The sequence below is a fragment of the Schistocerca piceifrons genome, chromosome 3 (genome assembly GCF_021461385.2).
Source record: "Schistocerca piceifrons isolate TAMUIC-IGC-003096 chromosome 3, iqSchPice1.1, whole genome shotgun sequence".
In the NCBI taxonomy this organism is placed as follows: Eukaryota; Metazoa; Arthropoda; class Insecta; order Orthoptera; family Acrididae; genus Schistocerca; species Schistocerca piceifrons.
In genome coordinates this window covers 70,240,350-70,260,994 of record NC_060140.1, presented here as the reverse complement: position 1 = coordinate 70,260,994, position 20,645 = coordinate 70,240,350, and the positions used below count along the sequence as shown (strand labels likewise).

The following is a 20,645-nucleotide window of genomic DNA, read 5'->3' as shown; positions in this document are numbered from 1 at the left end:
GAAGGCTGACTTACTCTGTGCAACATTGTGTAAAAACTGTCGAGGACAAAAGCGGTACTTACATGATTCGCAGTAATTTGACAGAAGCTGTAAATATTTATATACAACAACTTATTTCTTCAACAGATATTGTGGTATTTTAGCTGTATAGGTGCTGTATGTATGGTAATTGTATATGTGTTATAAAGACAGTAGTTGTTGGTTAATTATAGGAAATCTTCTTTAGCCAAGATCACTTGGTATTTTCATTTTATTTCACAATGACCATTTTCAACAGGATTGCTGTCATCATCAAATCTACCGTGTACCAAAAGTAAAGCCGAGACAGAGAATTTATCACTGTGTGCAAACCTGCATCTCAGGGATAAGATGTATGTAAGCAGTAGTTTACATACCTTTGAAATATCTTATTAACATGTATACACGGCATCAGTACAGTGAGAGCACTTTCCGTTCATAGGAAATGACACCACAATTGTTTATCGAATACATAAGAAAGAACCTATAAATATCCATTGTACCAGCTATGTGCCGAGGAGTGGAGATAAACAAACAGGAAGTGCAGTCATAGCCCTAGCAAATTGCGGGACTAACTGTGCAGGCACGCAGCCTATGGCAGATCGACCCCTTACATAAACGTCGGCCGCTATGGCCGAGCGATTCTAGGTGCTTCAGTCTGGAACCGCGCAACTGCTACGGTCGCAGATACGAATCCTGCCTTGGGCATGGATATATATGATGTCCTTAGGTTAGTTACGTTTAAGTAGTTCTAAGTTCTAGGGGACTGATGACCTCAGATGTTAAGTCCCATAGTGCTCACAGCCATTTGTGCCTTACATAAATTACCAACAAGTGGGGTATGTGTGCACCTAACATCTTACATCTTTAGCAAAACAGTGTGCTCATTGTATCTGTGGCTTGTATACTTGTCAATACGAAATTCCAAAGTTATGTAAATTAATGCAAATGTACATCTTATCAAATTATCCTTGTAATTACTTTATTTTTGGCACAGTGTAGATCTGATGATGACAGCAAGATTCTGTCAAAACCAGTCATTGTGAAATAAAATAAAAATACCAATGGGTCTTGGGTGCAGAAAATTTTCATATTCACTAGTGACACAGGTGCAACCTATATGTTAATTAATTCACCAATAATTCTTAATTCTCATGACAAGTGACTTGTCATACAAATATCAAGGTTCATGATACTGAACTAAAAGTAACTGAATTGTTCCGAATGACTAAAAGTTTTAAAAGGAATTTCACTCTTTCTTTTTTTAAATTCAGATTTTGATACTAACATTTATGTGCTACATTTATATTTCTGTACGTATAAAATCCAAGTAGTTATGGAAAAACAGAAGAGAGATTTCATTTAATTATAATTGAAGTTGAAAGTTGTGCCAAACTCACAAGCTAATGGATTTTTAATCTCCCAGATAGAAGTCTCGAAAACTGGTTATTTTGCTTCACCCTCTTTGAGCAGAATTTAACTAAAAAATTATTTTGTCATAACAGATGTCTTTGAAAAGTGCACCATTTTTTGTAAAAATTGAAAACAGGTAAAAGAAAGTTAATTAAGGGCTGAGGGAGGGTAATGCTCACCTGCTAGGGGAGGGAACGTTTCTGTTTCTTGTTGCTATATCTCCTTTGAGTGCTTTCCCAAAGTTTCAAAACCTTACAGATTATTTCCCCCATTTTTCCTGGGGTAATAAATGAGTAGCTTTAGTTAGGTCGGTTCCTGTATTTCCAACATTGAATCCATTTTGACAAAATTTTTTGTGTGTTACCTACAAAAAATGCTGTAACACTACCATTGATTTGGAAAAGGTTCATTTTAGTGGATCTTAAATATTTTGGAAGACTGTGCCTCAGTAAAGCAAAGTTACATATTTTTAGGTACATGTGCAGAAGAAATGGGTTAGGATTTGTGAAAGGACATATTGATCATAAAGTCTGTAATTTTTCATACCTGTGCTGTATTGCAATTTTTATCATTCCCTAAGCCTTGCACACAGTTTCTTTTGTTTTAATGTGTGCTGATATTTTGTACTTTATTAACACACTCCAGTCAGGCCACAGTGAAGTCTGCAGTCCCCCAGATGTCATAAACTTTTTCAACTTCAGTATGTGGCTCCTGCTTGTATGATGAAGGAGAAAAGCAGATTGCCGGTTGTTTCAGAAAGACTGTCATTGATTTCAAAACCATTATCATCAATTTTGGAACCAGATTCTTCAAGCATCCTCAGAATTTCTTCATCAATCAAACTGTCTCCTATTTTCTGATTAAATTTTGTGACCATGACAACTATGGAAGCACACTGCAACAACAAATGTGCAGGAACTGATAGTGCCTGTAACATGTTTTTCAAGTCATGTAGCACTTTTTGGAAGTGGGAACATCCATTTAGTAGCTCTCCAAAGCGCTAAAATATTGAACAGCTGACTTCAAGCCGTCACTGCTCGGAAATAATCCATCATGAAGTAACAGTCAGGAAAGCTGCACTTGGAGATTGAGTGCTGACTGTTAGGGAAACTACAACATACCTGTGATTTTTATCAACAGCGACTGGAATACGTGCTATCAAATTGCCCAGGTTGTGGTCCAGTAAGTTCAAATGTTTTTAAAATGATTACTTGTGCTGTCCCTAAAAGACAAGGGTAGTATGCAGTCTGATAATACGTAGAAAAATTAAGTTGAGAGGTACTAATAGCTGTCATATGAAAAGGTAGTGTCCAAGAGTGAGAATATATCCAGTTGTGGTTTTATGCAACTTATTTACCTCATCTAACAAAATTTCCCACTTAATTCACATTTTTACATGTATTACGAACAGACCAGTTAGACGAATAGTTGGCTTTTTAAACTGTTATCCAGTGTTAGTTAAAAAAAAAGTGCCCTTTGTATAAAATGGCAGCTAATTTACTTTATGTATTTCCATTCAGTTTGGTTTACATATTAAAATAAAGTAAACACCAAGAACAGTTATTTTTAAACCAAAATGAATGGAAATACATAATATGAATACACTGCCATTTTTATATGCATAGAATCTTTTTCTTACTAAGCACCCGATAAAGTTTCAACAACCTAATTGGGAAAATTCCACATTCATTTAATAAATTTATGGCTGTACTCAGAGAATCAAGTAGGTAAAAAGAGTAGGTAAAAAGAGTAGGTAAAAAGATGAGTGCTAATAGAAATCCTTGGGTAACAGAAGAGATATTGAATTTAATTGATGAAAGGAGAAAATATAAAAATGCAGTAAATGCAGCAGGCGAAAAGAAATACAAACATCTCAAAAATGAGATCGACGGGAAGTGCAAAATGGCTAAGCATGGATGGCTAGTGGACAAATGTAAGGATGTAGAGGCGCATATCACTAGGGGTAAGATAGATACTGCCTACAGGAAAATTAAAGAGACCTTTGGAGAAAAGAGATCCACTTGTATCAATATCAAGAGCTCAGATGGAAACCCAGTTCTAAGCAAAAAAGGGAAAGCAGAAAGGTGGAAGGAGTATATAGTGGGTCTGTACAAGGGAGATGTTCTTGAGGACAATATTATAGAAATGGAAGAGAATGTAGTTGAAGATGAAATAGAAGATATGACACTGCGTGAAGAGTTTGACAGAGCACTGAAAGACCTAAGTGGAAACAGGGCCCCGGGAGTAGACAATATTCCATTAGAACTACTGACAGCCTTGGGAGAGCCAGGCCTAACAAAACTCTACCATCTAGTGAGCAAGATGTATGATACAGGTGAAATACCCTCAGACTTCAAGAAGAATATAATAATTCCAATCCCAAAGAAAGCAGGTGTTGACAGCTGTGAAAATTACTGAACTATCACTTTAATACATCAGAACTGAAAAATATTAACACGAATTCTTTACAGACAAATGGAAAAACTGGTTGGAGCCGACCTTGGGAAAGATCAGTGTGGATTCCGTAGAAATATTGGACATGTGAGGCAATACTGACCTTACAACTTATCTTAGAAAAAAGATTAAGGAAAGGCAAACCTATGTTTCTAGAATTTGTAGACTTAGAGAAAGCTTTTGACAATGTTGACTGGAATACTCTCTTTGAAATTCTCAAGGTGGCAGGGGTAAAAATACAGGGAGCGAAAGGCTATTTACAATTTGTACAGAAACCAGATGGCAGTTATAAGAGTTGAGGGGCAGGAAAGGGAAGCAGTGGTTGGGAAGGGAGTGAGACAGGATTGTAGCCTCTCCCCAATGTTATTCAATCTGTATATTGAGCAAGCAGTAAAGGAAACAAAAGAAAAATTCGGAGTTGGAATTAAAATCCATGGAGAAGAAATAAAAACTTTGTGGTTCGCCGATGACATTGTAATTCTGTCAGAGACAGCAAAGGATCTGGAAGAGCAGCTGAACGGAATGGACCATGTCTTGAAAGGAGTATATAAGATGAACATCAACAAAAGCAAAACAAGAATAATGGAATGTAGTCAAATTAAATCAGGTGATGCTGCAGGAATTAGATTAGGAAATGAGACGCTTAAAGTAGTAAATGAGTTTTGTTATTTGGGGAGTAAAATAGCTGATGATGGTCGAAGTAGAGAGGATATAAAATGTAGACTGGCAATGGCAAGGAAAGCGTTTCTGAAGAAGAGAAATGTGTTAACATCTAATATGGATTTAAGTGTCAGGAAGTCGTTTCTGAAGGTGTTTGTATGGAGTGTAGCCATGTGTGGAAGTGAAACGGTGACAATAAATAGTTTAGACAAGAAGAGAATAGAAGCCTTCAAAATGTGGTGTTACAGAAGAATGCTGAAGATTAGATGGGTAGACCACATAACTAATGAGGAGGTATTGAATAAAATTGGAGAGAAGAGAAATTTGTGGCACAACTTGACTAGAAGAAGGGATCGGTTGGTAGGGCATATTCTGAGGCATCAAGGGATCACCAATTTAGTATTGGAGGGTAAAAATCGTAGAGGGAGACCAAGAGATGAATACACTAAACATATTCAGAAGCATGTAGGTTTCAGTAGGTACTGGGAGATGAAGCTTGCACAGGATAGAGTAGCATGGAGAGCTGTATCAAACCAGTCTCTGGACTGAAGACTATAACGACAACAACATGGCTGTAGTACCCACAATGAAGAAGATATAAGTTTTGTGTTTTCTCTTGATAACAGACGCTTAATCTGTAAACCAAACCAAGTTCATTGTGAGCTGAACACAGAAAGAATGCCAGTAACAGTAATTGGAAAGTCAATGTCCACAGCAAGGTCAGTATCCAAACAGCAGCCGGGCAAGATTTGTGATAGCTCATGCATCACACTGTTCAAGGCTGACTTACGACCACTGGCCTAGCTCTGTGTGGCTGGCAGCTAGGCCCACGTGACCAGTCATTCAGCCTCTGATGGTGCATGTCGATTGTTCTCTAGTGTTTCCAAGCTGTTATCAATCTGCTATCTGCTGGTAGAGATATTAAACTGGTAATGCCTGACACATTTATTCAAGTTGTTTATTTGTCCTCTTGATCAAATGTACTTGGTTATGCATTAAATGTATTCTTCCATTTTTTATTTTTGTATTTTTTTATTACACTTCCTATCTATATAGGGTTATTGGCTAGACTGGCTGGAGCTGACTCTGTGATGCTAGACTAACAGCGAAAATATCTTCTCTACATCCAACAGTTATTGATGAAACTGGATAGAGCTACTTTTTTATCTCTGCCAAATGTACTAGAACACTTTTAGGTAAAGACACTCTTCTATAGGTCATGGCTTTTCATAATGAAGCAGTGGTTAGCACAGTGGACTCACATTCAGGAGGATGACAGTTCAAACCCGTATCCGGCTATCCTGATTTAGCTTTTCCATGGTTTCCCTAAATTGCTTCAGGCAAATGTCAGGATGCTTCCTTCAAAAGGGCACAGCTGTTTTCCTTCCCTATGTGTCCCAGATCCGAACTTGCGCTTTGTTTCTAATAACCTCGTTGTTGGCTGGACGTTAAACACTGACCTCCTCCTCCTGCTCTCATAATGAAGCAAAGAAACCATATGCCTTATTGTAGATTACATGTCTTATATTTTGATAGGTTTTTAGTATTTTCATATATTTCTGTGGTGGTATAGAGATGACCGATAACCTTAGGACATTTATTTCTCTAAATTCAACCTGTAAGATGCACTTTATACAAAACAACTATCCCTGTGATTACAGTGATTGTCATCTGACCAGGCACATCTTGTAACATTTTTAACAATATAAGGAAAAGATAGGTTGCTACTTACTGTAAAGATGATGCAGATGGCAGTCATCTGTGCGTGATTGCCCTTGTGAATAAATGTGTGTGTGTTTACTTTTCAGACGAAGGCTGTGGCTGAAGCTAATCTGAGAGTATCATTTGGTTGTGCTTGTGTGCAACTTGATGTGTTGTCTTTATGTTAAGTAGCAATATTAACACACGGCTATATATTCGGAGAGTCACACTCTTTCAATATGGCTACCCATGTTTAAATCGTCAGTCAGATGTACTTGAGTATGTAAAGTAGCAATCATAAAATAAAGACACTTCTACAAACAGACTCTATCTTACTTAAATATTGCTTTCTTGTTTTTCTCTGTTCAGTCCTATAAAACTACCACCTTTTCACCAGAGTGCCTCGCCTTCTTCAGCGGTGTCCCCAACTGTGTATGTTGTCATGCCAGCTACTTTCTTGTACAATGACTTGTCTAGTGAACACTTAAGTGCCCAGTGCCATGTGAAAGCACTGTGTTAGAAATTGTACCCTTCCACTCCCAAGATACCAACTTGTGGTTATGCTGAAGTGCATACTTACATTAGTCGTATATGAAAATTTTTTATGCATGCCTTGTTTATACTGATTTCATAAAAGGTCTGTGAAACCATTAAGGAGTCCATGACAGATGTCTGTCAAATCTGTCCTGGTGAAGTACTACCTCAGCTTTTTCACTTAGGTTTTCTTACTATTTCCTCTGTGTGAAATACTTCTAAAACCTTTATAGCCCCATTTAGTGGATGACTTTCACATGTTTGTGCTTGGCTACTATTTATTTCCCATACTTGCATAGCCTAAAGTAGTCTGTGTGTTCATTATATATCATAGTGTGTTCCCCTATCTGTCTGATACATCTTGCTTCATATGATATATGTTATGTTTTGTAAGATCCTGCTTATTCCAGTGCCAAGCCAAGTTAGAGCCATTGTTGCTGTCAGAAGCAGCAGCTCTACATTCTAAATATCACATCCAGTATACCCCCAAACCACCCATAAATATAATCACATATGTTTCCTGCTATTCTTCATACGAACAATAAGGAAAACTTCATTTGCCATCTAACCTGGAGTTGCAGTTTTAATGACCAGCTGCGTAGATTACTCATAAAATTTGTTCTCTCATAGTGGTCACAGACATACATTTTGCTGAATGATAATATGTTTTTTCCAGCATTTGGTGATACTTTTGCTGCGATTGGTGTTCGCGAACCTCAGCCCAGAGCCAGTGAGGCATTTCGACAGTTTGGTGATTACCATAGACAGATGGAAAAATATGGAATCCAAATGCTGAAGTCTGTTAAACCTGTGAGTTGCAGTTTTGCAGACATATTTTTTACAGTGTAACTAACTGTGTGCTACAGCAAATTATTGTTTTAACCACTGTAATGAATATTATTTTATTTTAATGTCAACAGATATTGACAGACTTGGGTACCTACCTGTACAAGGCAATTCCTGATACAAAACTGACAATTCGAAAGTATGCCGATACAAAATTTGAATACCTCTCATACTGTTTGAAAGTTAAGGAAATGGATGATGAAGAGTATAGTTACAGTGCTTTACAAGAACCCCTGTATCGCGTGGAAACTGGAAATTACGAATACAGGTATAATAGATTAAGTCTTTTTCTTTCTTTCTTTCTTTTTTTTTTCTTCTTAAGGGTATTTGAATCATTGTTTCCACTGAAGCAAAATTAGTAGTAGCAATAGCTAATGAAGAGACTGAAAGTTTCTAACATTGGTTCTGCTGGATGGGGATAGCCATTATTATTACATTTTATTATTATTATTATTATTATTATTATTATTATTATTATTATTACTATAAGTGAGAGAAATTACTATTGAAAGTTCAAGTCTTACTAAAAGTGAGCTCATTTCATATGACTTTGCAAGTTTCTTTTATATTAAATGGGCAATAAAAATTCAGGATTCCATAGGCTCTCAGAGAGTCCACTTGCACAGACAAGAACTGAATGTGGCAATATGAACATCCTGGATAGAAATATTGCACTTCCTGATCCTTTTTTTGACTGATATATTATGCACTTGCATTTTCTTCTGTTTTGCTCTTGTACTATGAGTTCTCTCGAGATGTTATGAGGTACCTGCACGTGTGTGAGCATTGTGGTATTGTGTTGGCATGAAATCTTGGATGTTAAAGACTTTCAACAACAAGAAATTGTTCATGTCTATTTAGTTATATCATCTTTGGCAGGAGTCATAAATGTGCTGCTAGGTAACACACAGAAATTAGAAGTGCTGTGCTTGTGTGATCAATGAATATTTTGATATTATAAACAAATCAGTAGGTAAGATGTAAGATATATAGAGAACATCAGAGGGAAATGCACAGTTAATAGTCTTTTTTCAACAGGGAAACATAATATAGGTTACTATAACAATGAAAACAGTAAATTATTGACAAAATTATTTAATTGGATGGATAAAAAAATCTACTCACCAAGCGGCTACAGAACATGGACATAAAAGGGTGTAGTAATTTGCAAGCTTTTGGAGCCAGTGGCACCTTCTTCAGGTAGAAGGGCTGAAGGGGAAGGAAGAAGGGCAAAGAAAAAGGACTGGGGAGAGATCTAGGAAAAGGGGTAGATTTCAGGGAAAATCATCCAGAACCACAGGTCAGGGGAAAATTACCATACGGAATGAAAAGGAAAGATGGATTGTTGGGGGCTGCATTGGATGACATTTGAGAACCTGACAGCTTAAAGGTGGAAGACAGGATAATATGCAAGGCAGAGATTACTACTAAAACACCATGCACAAGTTAATAAGAGTGGAAAGCATTGTATGTAACAGAGGTGGGAGGGGCATGGTGAAAAATAGATGGGAAAGACAATGAAAGATGGAGAAAACTAAAATGGAGTGAAGCAGAGAGTAGTAACAGTGAAGAAATTCTGAGACAGAAGAAATTAACATAAATTAAGGCCAGGTGGATTGCGAGAACCAAGGACATGTTGTAGTGCTAGTTCCTACCTGTGGAATTCCGAGAAACTGGTATCTGGGGGAAGAATTCGGATGATGCATGTGGTGAAACAGCTGTTGAGGTCACAAATGTCATGTTATAGAGCATGCTGTGCAACAGGATATTGCTGGTTGCCAGTATACACCCTCTGCATATGCCCATTCATCCTAATTGATAATTTGCTGGTAGTCTTGCTGATGTAGAAGGCTGAACAGTCTTTACCTAATAGCTGATATGTGATGTGTCATTTCACAGGTGGCTCTCCCTTTGATAGTATATGCTTTGCCAGTTACAGGGCTATTATGGGATGTGGTAGGAGGGTGCATGGGGCAATCTCGCAGTGAGGATGGTCACAAGGGTAGGAGCCACAGGGCAGGGAGATGGGTGCAGAAGGAGCATAGGGTCTGTGGAGGTTGGGAGGGCGACAGAAAGCTGTTCTAGAAGTGATGGGCAAAATTTCAGACAGAATGGATCTCATTTCAGGGTATGATTTTATGAACCAAAGCAGGTTAGCCCCCTCCAAGTGACCCATGAAAAAGGTGGCATGGGAAGGGACCATCCTGGTTCCTGTCAGAGTAGCAGATTAACACATTGCAGACCAGGATAATACTGAGTCACCAGTGGTGTGCTCCGAAGCTGTTTTGTGGAGGAATCAGCAGTACCAGGATTGGATGTGATGGCACATGAAATCTGCTTTTTAACTAGGCTAGTGTGGTAATTATGTACAGTGAAGGCTGAGGTGAGGATGGTGGTGTATTGCTGTAAAAAGTCTGCATCAGAACAAATATGTTTTCCTTGGTCGCCAAGGTTGTGTGGGAGGGAATGTTTGACATGGAAAGGATGGAAAATGTTAAATTGTAAGTACTGTTGTTTGTTGGTAGGTTTAATGTGGACATGTGTGTAGCTCACCTTCGGTGAGGACGAGTGCAACATCAAGGAAAGTGGCATGGGATTCAGAATAGGACCAGTGAAATATTGGGAGAAGGTATTGAGAGATTCCAGGAATTTTAGCAGATCAGTCTCACCATGAGTCCATATGGTAAAGATGTCATCAATGTATCTAAACCAAACCAAAGCAGGTTAGCCCCCTCCAAGTGACCCATGAAAAAGGTGGCATGGGAAGGGCCCATCCTGGTTCCCATTGCCATACCTCTGATCTGTTTGTATATCTGCTCCTCAAAGGTGAAGTAGTTGTTGGTAAGTATAAAGTTGATATAAGGTAAGTAGGAAGGATTTCATAGGTTTGGAATCAGGTGGGTGCTGACTGAGGAAATGTTCAGCAGCAGACAGACCATGTACATTGGGGATGTTGGTATAGGCTGGGGTAGCAGTGATGGTGACAAGCAAGGTGTGTGGTGGGAGTGGGACGGGCATAGATTTCAGATGATCTAGGAAATGGTTGGTATCTTTAATGTAGGTGGGGAGTCTTTTTACCATGATTTGCAAGTGTTGACCAACTAAGGCAGATATATGTTCAGTGGATGCTTTGAAGCCAGCAACTATAAGATGGACATGATGATTGGGGTTGTGGATCTTAGGAAGAAGGTAAAAGGTGGGGGTGCATGGTTTGGGTGGGGTGAGAAGTTCTATGTATTGAGGTGTTAGTCCTTGTGAGGGGCCTGAGGTTTTAAGGAGGGACTGCAGGTCAGTTTGAATTACAGGGATGGGATCTTGATGGCAGACACTGTATGTAGAGGTGTCAGACAGCTGGTGTAGACCTTCACTAACATAATCCTTTTTGCCAATTACTACAGTGCTAGATCCTTTGTCTGCTGAGAGGATAATGATGGAGTCATCAGCTTTTAGGGAACATAGAGCCTGGAGTTCTGCAGAGGACAGGTTAGTGTCTTGTTGTAGGGACCTGAGGAAGGGTTGTGAAGCAATGCTGGTTGTGAGGAATTCTTGGAAGGCTTGTAAGGGATGATTTTGAGGTAGTGATGGTGTATCAAGTTGGGATTGTGGTCTGAACTTTTCAAGGCAGAGGTCAGTGTCAGGTTTGCTGTTGAAAAGGTTTTGGGTTGAGTTGCAAAGTTATATGTCCAATGGATATTACTTATGAATGAAAGTAGGTCCTTCACCAATTCAGCGTGATGAAATGCAGGTTAAAGCTGAAAGGGAGGCTGTTAGATAATTCAGGAGGGGAGAGTGCTTTAGATGAGAGGTTAAGGACACTGTATTGTTGTGGCTGGTTCTTGGGATTATGGGTTATTCTTGGTCTGGGAGGCAGTGGTGAAGGCCATGGGATGTTTAGGAGGTTGGCCAAGCGCAGTCTGTAGGAGAGGAGTTGTGGTTGATGATGTGGTTGTATAGGGAGTTACAGAAGGACAGGAAGGGAAACACCACTGTTCAGATGGTTTAGGAGAAGGTGGGATGGCTTTTTGAGGTGAAGTTAGGCATGTTGTTGCAGTTTGAAGTTGGCTTGGGAGATGATACCATCCAAGGAAACATGAGGGGCAGATAAGTGCAGGATTTTATAGAAGGAGACAAGTCTGGTAGAGGGAAATTTGCTGATGAGGCATATAGGTCAAAGATTAGCCAGGTAAGAGCAAGAGTTTGCTGTATATGAAACTGTAAAAAGAGCCTGCTGTAGGGTAGGATTGCAAACAGATACATGGACTTTCAGTGGTAGGCCTTTTGGAGTAACTCCAAGGGACAAGCAGGTTTCAAGAAACAGAATGTGGGACCTAAGTTTTGATAGTGCAAAGGCATGTTTTCGAAAAGAACAGATGTAATATGAGATGGTATTCATCATGGCAACAGAGGGCTAGTTGGAGAGTTAGAAATCATGAGAGTGGCAACAAAACAAAAAAAAGGCAGAGGGTGGAAAAGATAGACAAATGGAAGAAAAGCAAGGAAAAAAGTCAGAAAAATCTGTTCAGAAATCGTTAATAAGAAGTAATGAAGAAGAATATGATAAAAAAAATGATAAAAAGGAAAATATCAATCGGGAAAGACGTAATAACAGACAAAATTTTAGAAACTGGGTAAGTCATAGGAGAAAATGTAGACTACTTATCGTGGCAATTAAAGTGATGTAAGGGACAGCAATAAAAGTCAGTCAGAGCAGTTTGCCAAAAAACAAATGCACAAAATTGTGAAAGAAGTGGATAGTGGAAAAGAAAGTGGCTTTCAAATTTGTGAATAAATTGGCGAAAGCCATGCAGCATAATGAACCATAAATTGTTGTATGCAAATTTGTAAATAACAATGGAATTGTCGTATGCAAATAAAAGTGGACCTGACTATAAGCACAGAACTCAGTATTTGAAAAAATTTAGGGACCGATTAAGGTTGGTAATACACATAAATGAACGAATGGATTAGCACATAAGGTAGAAAACGGATAACAGTTTGAAGAAGACAGATGACAACAAAGATTGACAAGAGGCTCTTCTACAGTCCCAGTACAGCAATCTCTTGCTCTTACCCAGCTAATCTGTGACCTATGTGCCTCATCAGCAAATTTACACTTTACAAGACTTGTCTCCTCCTACAAAATCCTGCTGTTATCTAAATTCCCTAAAAGCTCCTCCCATCAGACAAAGGATCTACCACTATAATACTTGACCAGAAGGAGTATGTTAGTGAAGGTCTACACCAGCTGTCTGACACCTCTACATACAGCGTCTGCCATCAGGATCCCATAACTGTTATTCAAACTGACCTGCAGTCTCTCCTTAAAACCTCAGGCCCCTCACAGGGAGTAACACCTAAATTTGTAGAACTTCTCACACCAACCAAACCACACACCCCCACCTTTTACCTTCTTCCTAAAATCCACAAACCCAATCATCCTGGCTGTCCTATAGTTGCTGGCTTCAAAGCACCCACCGAATGTATCTGTGCCTTAGTCAGTCAACACCTGCAACTCATTTTCCAAAGACTCCCCTCCTATATCAAAGATACCAACCATTTCCTAGATTGTCTGAAATCTGTGCCCATTCCACTCCCACAGCAATAAAAGTCCTTGCTTGTCACCATTGATGGCACCTCCCTCTGTACCACCAACCCCCACATGCATGGTCTGTCTGCTGCTGAACATTTCCTCAGTCAGCACCCACATGATTCCAAACCTATGACATCCTTCCTACTTACCTTAATCAACTTTACACGTACCAACTACTACTTCACCTTTGAGGGGCAGACATACAAACAGATCAGGGGTACGGTCATAGGAACCAGGATGGCTCCTTCCTATGCCAACCTATTCACGGGTCACTTAGATACACTGATGACATCTTTACCATTTTTTTTTGGTCATCAGTCTACTGACTGGTTTGATGCGGCCCGCCACAAATTCCCTTCCTGTGCTAACCTCTTCATCTCAGAATAGCAATTGCAACCTACGTCCTCAATTATTTGCTTGACGGATTCCAATCTCTGTCTTCCTCTACAGTTTTTGCCCTCTACAGCTCCCTCTAGTACCATGGAAGTCATTCCCTCATGTCTAAGCAGATGTCCTATCATTCTGTCCCTTCTCCTTATCAGTGTTTTCCACATATTCCTTTCCTCTCCGATTCTGCGTAGAACCTCCTCATTCCTTACCTTATCAGTCCACCTAATTTTCAACATTCGTCTATAGCACCACATCTCAAATGCTTCGATTCTCTTCTGTTCCGGTTTTCCCACAGTCCATGTTTCACTACCATACAATTCTGTACTCCAGACATACATCCTCAGAAATTTCTTCCTCAAATTAAGGCCGGTATTTGATATTAGTAGACTTCTCTTGGCCAGAAATGCCTTTTTTGCCATAGCGAGTCTGCTTCTGATGTCCTCCTTGCTCCGTCCGTCATTGGTTATTTTACTGCCTAGGTAGCAGAATTCCTTAACTTCATTGACTTCGTGACCATCAATCCTGATGTTAAGTTTCTCGCTGTTCTCATTTCTACTACTTCTCATTACCTTCGTCTTTCTCCGATTTACTCTCAAACCATACTGTGTACTCATTAGACTGTTCATTCCGTTCAGCAGATCATTTAATTCTTCTTCACTTTCACTCAGGATAGCAATGTCATCAGCGAATCGTATCATTGATATCCTTTCACCTTGTATTTTAATTCCACTCCTGAACCTTTCTTTTATTTCCATTATTGCTTCCTCGATGTACAGATTGAAGAGTAGGGGTGAAAGGCTATAGCCTTGTCTTACACCCTTCTTGATACGAGCACTTCGTTCCTGATCGTCCACTCTTATTATTCCCTCTTGGTTGTTGTACATATTGTATATGACCCGTCTCTCCCTATAGCTTACCCCTACTTTCTTCAGAATCTCGAACAGCTTGCACCATTTTACATTGTCGAACACTTTTTCCAGGTCGACAAATCCTATGAAAGTGTCTTGATTTTTCTTTAGCCTTGCTTCCATTATTAGCCGTAATGTCAAAATTGCCTCTCTAGTCCCTTTACTTTTCCTAAAGCCAAACTAATCATCACCTAGTGCATTCTCAATTTTCTTTTCCATTCTTCTGTATATTATTCTTGTAAGCAGCTTCGGTGCATGAGCTGTTAAGCTGATTGTGCGATAATTCTCGCACTTGTCAGCTCTTGCCGTCTTCGTAATTGTGTGGATGATGCTTTTCCGAAAGTCGGATGGTATGTCGCCAGATTCATATATTCTACAAACCAACGTGAATAGTCGTTTTGTTGCCACTTCCCCCAATGATTTTAGAAATTCTGATGGAATGTTATCTATCCCTTCTGCCTTATTTGACCATAAGTCCTCCAAAGCTCTTTTAAATTCCGATTCCAATACTGGATCCCCTATCTCTTCTAAATCGACTCCTGTTTCTTCTTCTATCACATCAGACAAATCTTCACCCTCATAGAGGCTTTCAATGTATTCCTTCCACCTATCTGCTCTCTCCTCTGCATTTAACAGTGTAATTCCCGTTGCACTCTTAATGTTACCACCGTTGCTTTTAATGTCACCAAAGGTTGTTTTGACTTTCCTGTATGCTGAGTCTGTCCTTCTGACAATCATATCTTTTTCGATGTCTTCACATTTTTCCTGCAGCCATTTCTTCTTAGCTTCCCTGCACTTCCTATTTATTTCATTCCTCAGCGACTTGTACTTCTGTAGTCCTGATTTTCCCGTAACATGTTTGTACTTCCTCCTTTCATCAATCAACTGAAGTATTTCTTCTGTTACCCATGGTTTCTTCGCAGCTACCTTCTTTGTACCTATGTTTTCCTTCCCAACTTCTGTGATGGCCCTTTTTAGAGATGTCCATTCCTCTTCAACTGTACTGCCTACTGCGCTATTCCTTATTGCTGTATCTATAGTGTTAGAGAACTTCAAACGTATCTCATCATTCCTTAGTACTTCCCTATCCCACTTCTTTGCATATTGATTCTTCCTGACTAATGTCTTGAACTTCAGCCTACTCTTCATCACTACTATATTGTGATCTGAGTCTATATCTGCTCCTGGGTACACCTTACAATCCAGTATCTGATTTTGGAATCTCTGTCTGACCATGATGTAATCTAATTGAAATCTTCCCGTATCTCCCGGCCTTTTCCAAGTATACCACCTCCTCATGTGATTCTGGAACAGGGTATTCGCTATTACTAGCTGAAACTTGTTACAGAACTCAATTAGTCTTTCTCCTCTTTCATTCCTTGTCCCAAGCCCATATTCTCCTGTAACCTTTTCTTCCACTCCTTCCCCTACAACTGCATTCCAGTTGCCCATGACTATTAGATTTTCGTCCCCCTTTACATGCTGCATTACCCTTTCAATATCCTCATACACTTTCTCTATCTGTTCATCTTCAGCTTGCGACGTCGGCATGTATACCTGAACTATCGTTGTCGGTGTTGGTCTGCTGTCGATTCTGATTAGAACAACCTAGTCACTGAACTGTTCACAGTAACACGCCCTCTGCCCTCCCTTCCTATTCATAACGAATCCTACGCCTGTTATACCATTTTCTGCTGCTGTTGATATTACCCGATACTCATCTGACCAGAAATCCTTGTCTTCCTTCCACTTCACTTCACTGACCCCTACTATATCTAGATTGAGCCTTTGCGTTTCCCTTTTCAGATTTTCTAGTTTCCCTACCACGTTCAAGCTTCTGACATTTCACGCCCCGACTCGTAGAACGTTATCCTTTCGTTGATTATTCAATCTTTTTCTCATGGTAACCTCCCCCTTGGCAGTCCCCTCCCGGGGATCCGAATGGGGGACTATTCTGGAATCTTTTGCCAATGGAGAGATCATCATGACACTTCTTCAATTACAGGCCACATGTCCTGTGTGTCTTTAATGCAGTGGTTTCCATTGCCTTCTGCATCCTCATGTCGTTGATGATTGCTGATTCTTCCGCCTTTAGGGGCAATTTCCCACCTCTAGGACAAGAGAGTGCCCTGAACCTCTATCTGCTCCTCTGCCCTCTTTGACAAGGCCGTTGGCAGAATGAGGCTGACTTCTTATGCCGGAAGTCTTCGGCTGCCAATGCTGATTAGTTATCAAAATTTAGGCAGTGGCGCGGGATCGAACCCGGGACCGAAGACGTTTTGATTATGAATCAAAGACGCTAACCCCAGACCACCATGTGGACTCATGGTGTGGCTGACCTGCTAAAATTCCTGGAATCTCTCAATACCTTCTCCCAATTAAATTTCACTGGTCTTACTCCAAATCCCAAGCCACTTTCTTTTCCTTACTGAAAGCCAGCTGCACACTTCTGTCCATATTAAACCTATCAACAAACAGCTGTACCTACATTTTGACATTTGCCATCCTTCCCATGACAAATGTTCCCTGCCATTCAGCCTTGGCAACCTCTGTCACATACAATGCACTTAGCTTTTCGCTCTTATTAACTCGTGTACGATGTTTTAGTAGTATCTCTGTCTTGCTTATTACCCTGTCCTCCACCTTTAAACTCTCAGGTTTTCAAATCTCATCCAATGCAGACCCCAACAATGAGCCTTTCTTTCTCAATCCTTACGGTAATTTTCTCCTGACCCACAGTTCTGGGTGACTTTCTTGAAATCTACCCCTTTTCCTAGATCTCTCCAGTCCTTTTCCTTCTCCCTTCGTCTTTCCTCTTCAACCCTTCCACCTGAAGAATGTGCCACTGGTTCCAAAAGCTCGCAAATCACAACACTCTACTATATGTATGTTTTGCAGCTGCTTGGTGATAATATAGGTTATATGATGATAGATGACAATATGGACAATATGCATTGAATGAGGCAGGCAATGTCCCTAGCAGGGAATTGTGCATTCCAAGGTTATATTGATGAGCTTGAGAATGAAATAACTTGGTTTTTGTAGGCTCACATATTTGAATATTTTCTAGTGATTGTGGTGCTTATCTCTGTTCTTCAACATGTCAGTGAGGTTCTGAACAACTCCATTTGTCCTGGCTATTGATAACTGCTTCAGTTGTATTTAATCCATTAGTGTTGGACCAATATCAGTTTTTTGGTACTAAAAGCCATATCTTCAGGTGAACATATGACTAAAACATAAGACAGGAAAAGCTCAGAACCTTTTTACCCAACATTTGTTGAAAATGTGGCTTTCAGTGCCATGAAACCAGTAGTGATCCAAAAATAAAGGACTAAAGACAGTTAAAGTGATTATTTATACCCAAGATGACTACTGATAGCTATGATTGCCATACCTACAAGATTGTCTGCAGTCTCTCTCTCTCTCTCTCTCTCTCTCTCTCTCTCTCTCTCTCTGTGTGTGTGTGTGTGTGTGTGTGTGTGTGGGGGGGGGGGGGGGGGGGGTTGCTCAGATGATAATTCTCCTTGAGTTTGTTCCTATCTGTGTTTTATTACCTCGTCTACTAACTTCTTATCACTGGGTAGTAACTCATATGGGCATTTAAGATTTGATTTTTCCTGTTTCTTTGTTATTTTCATGCAGTTTTAGCAATCCCTATTATTATTATTAATAATAAGTAACTTTTTAAAACTGATTATAATTAAAAAATATTTTGTGTATAACTATTATGATTTTTGAGAAAATATTTTAATTGGTGGCTGATGTATTCCCCCCGTCACTGATTTTGTTTGTTTCCAGTTGTTTTCAGCCTGTGAAATTAACAAAAAGAAAAAAAAAGTATGCTTTTACAACACTCAACTCATGTGTCCTTGATTTTGACATGTGGGGGCACAGAAAACTCAAGCTTTTGTTCTTTGTGTGATGAATGTTTAACAGAGGAGTAAATGTGTGCTGAATGAAATGTTGAGCTGCCCTGAGAACAATACAGTGGCTGTGGATAACTTGTGCATTTGATAGCACATTAATGTAATGTGTGGTGAAACTATGACCACCAAATAATAATGATTAAAAAACGTGTGGTTTCGTCTGTGGTATAAGCCTTTTTATTTTATGCTATGGTTGCACCTTGCATGTCAGTTTTGTGAGAGAACCTTTTCATCAATGAAAAATCTGATTTGATCACTGCATGTAAAGGCACTAACCACTACGTCACAGAAGCAGGTGTAATGATGAAATAATTGTGTTTTGAACGATTCCATTACTGCTCTCTCTTCTGTTTCTGTGACGCATCAGTCTGGTGCAAATAATTACAAGGAACCTTTCATCATTATGAATTGATGCTTTTATAAATAACTGAATGACAGTTCTGTCTAGGATTTTGAATAGAGTGGTTGCTAATAACTTATGTCCAGATATGGAAGAAGTGTTTTACTATGTAAACTATTCTTAATTACTTTTTGATGCCAAGGATATTTTCAACGTTGTCTTGTTTTATAGTTAAAAAGAACTTTTCTGTATGTAATTTGTTGTATTTCTTTTTCTCTTGGATGAAAACAATTCAGAGAGAAATGTTTGTTCCATTGGAACACATTGTTGCTAATATATGTTAAGTATTACTTAGAAGATAGAAACAGGATTAATGATTATATTTTCCTGCAGGCTTATTTTGAGATGTCGGCAAGACGCACGGGCAAGATTTGCCAGACTGCGTGCAGATGTGTTGGTGAAGTTGGAGTTGCTAGATAACAAGCATGTCCAGGATGTAGTGTGGCAGCTTCAGCGATTGGTTGCTGGCCTTGCTAATTTCCATGGGGAGACATACAAACTCCTCCAAGGACGATCACTTTTTCCTGTAGAAGTTGATCTCAGCCGGTCTGCTTTCCAGTACAAGAGTGCTGGTGTACCAACACAGGTGACTTTCTTATGCAACTCACATTTGTAATGGGAGAAAAATGTTTATGGGTTGTATTAACACAGATGCAGTGATGTTAGATGCTGCTTATAATTAATCTAAAGTGGAAATAAAAAATGGATTAGGACACTATGATATTTGTAAATGTTCTCAGTGGCTGGTGAGCCACCATTCAGTGTCAAGTGGCAACTTGTCATGGTGTGCCAAGAGGACAATATATGGGTCTATGTATTGCACTATTGCTTACCAGTTCTTGTAAGGAGTAGGATGTATGTGTTGCGGGTTGACATTTTGTTGGGGCTACCGTAATGGTGAATTTGACAGGAAGCTCATTGAGGCTCTCTGTAGGCTATATGAAATGGAAAAGATAATTTCTGTGCAGGAGAAAAGGTTTGTGCCCTACAGGTTGCATTATATATCATAAAATGTCAATTAGACAACGTGAAGAGAGATAGAGGTAATGGGAACTGGGAAAAGGTAAAAAGCAAGAGATGCAGAAAGTGAACAGTTATGTGGACACATATGAGATGACATTGATAGTAAGCTTGGTATGTTATCTAAAGTAGGAAGGCAGATCCCCATCTAGATGTAGCCAAAAGTAAGTTGCAGGATTGTAACTATGACTTCATCAGTAACAGAAGGAACAGAAGAGAAGAGATTCGTGCTGCAAAACAGCAGTCTAGGTGGTATGTGAGCCAGATGGTGCAGAGAAAATTAGAAACTGGTTGTCAGGTCACAAATAATGCAAGGCCAACACAAATAGTGCAAGGCAAAGTTTCAGTCTTAGCCAGCTGACAAAGAACATAGGGCTGGGCATATTACTACAAAGGCTGACCACAGGAGATGGAAAACTGCAACTTTTATCTTAACATGAAGATTCTGGTATTACATGAGAACATTATGACAGGATTTATCTTACTTTATATTAAGTGTGACTTTGTATGCATTGTTATTTTCAAATACCAGGGCTTTGGCAGTGCCACCATTGTGTAAAAAGAGCAGCATAGGAAAAAAAGTGGAATAGATGTGCTCAAAACACTGTTTACCTGCTCATCTTGTATGGCTTTGGGATTGTTTTGGCTTCCATAAGAACTGAAATTCTGGGCATTAGTGACAGTGAGGTGTGTTTCTTTGAAGACCAGACCTGAAAATTATATAGCAAAAAAAAAAAAAAAAAAAAAAAAAAATCTCAGCAAGTTACTCTAATTTGTCATGT

The 20,645-nt window shown here is 39.3% G+C and overlaps 1 protein-coding gene across 3 annotated transcripts in view; it reads left to right on the top strand.

The window, feature by feature from the left end:
• Nucleotides 1-20,645, top strand: part of LOC124789446 (PRKCA-binding protein) — a 99,411-nt gene that overhangs the window by 69,164 nt on the left and 9,602 nt on the right. For all 3 annotated transcript variants that reach the window (XM_047256806.1, XM_047256808.1, XM_047256807.1), the window contains 3 exons: nucleotides 7,457-7,590; nucleotides 7,701-7,894; nucleotides 19,177-19,429. In XM_047256806.1, coding sequence (XP_047112762.1) covers nucleotides 7,457-7,590; nucleotides 7,701-7,894; nucleotides 19,177-19,429 — 581 coding nt within the window. The remainder of the gene's footprint in view (nucleotides 1-7,456; nucleotides 7,591-7,700; nucleotides 7,895-19,176; nucleotides 19,430-20,645) is intronic.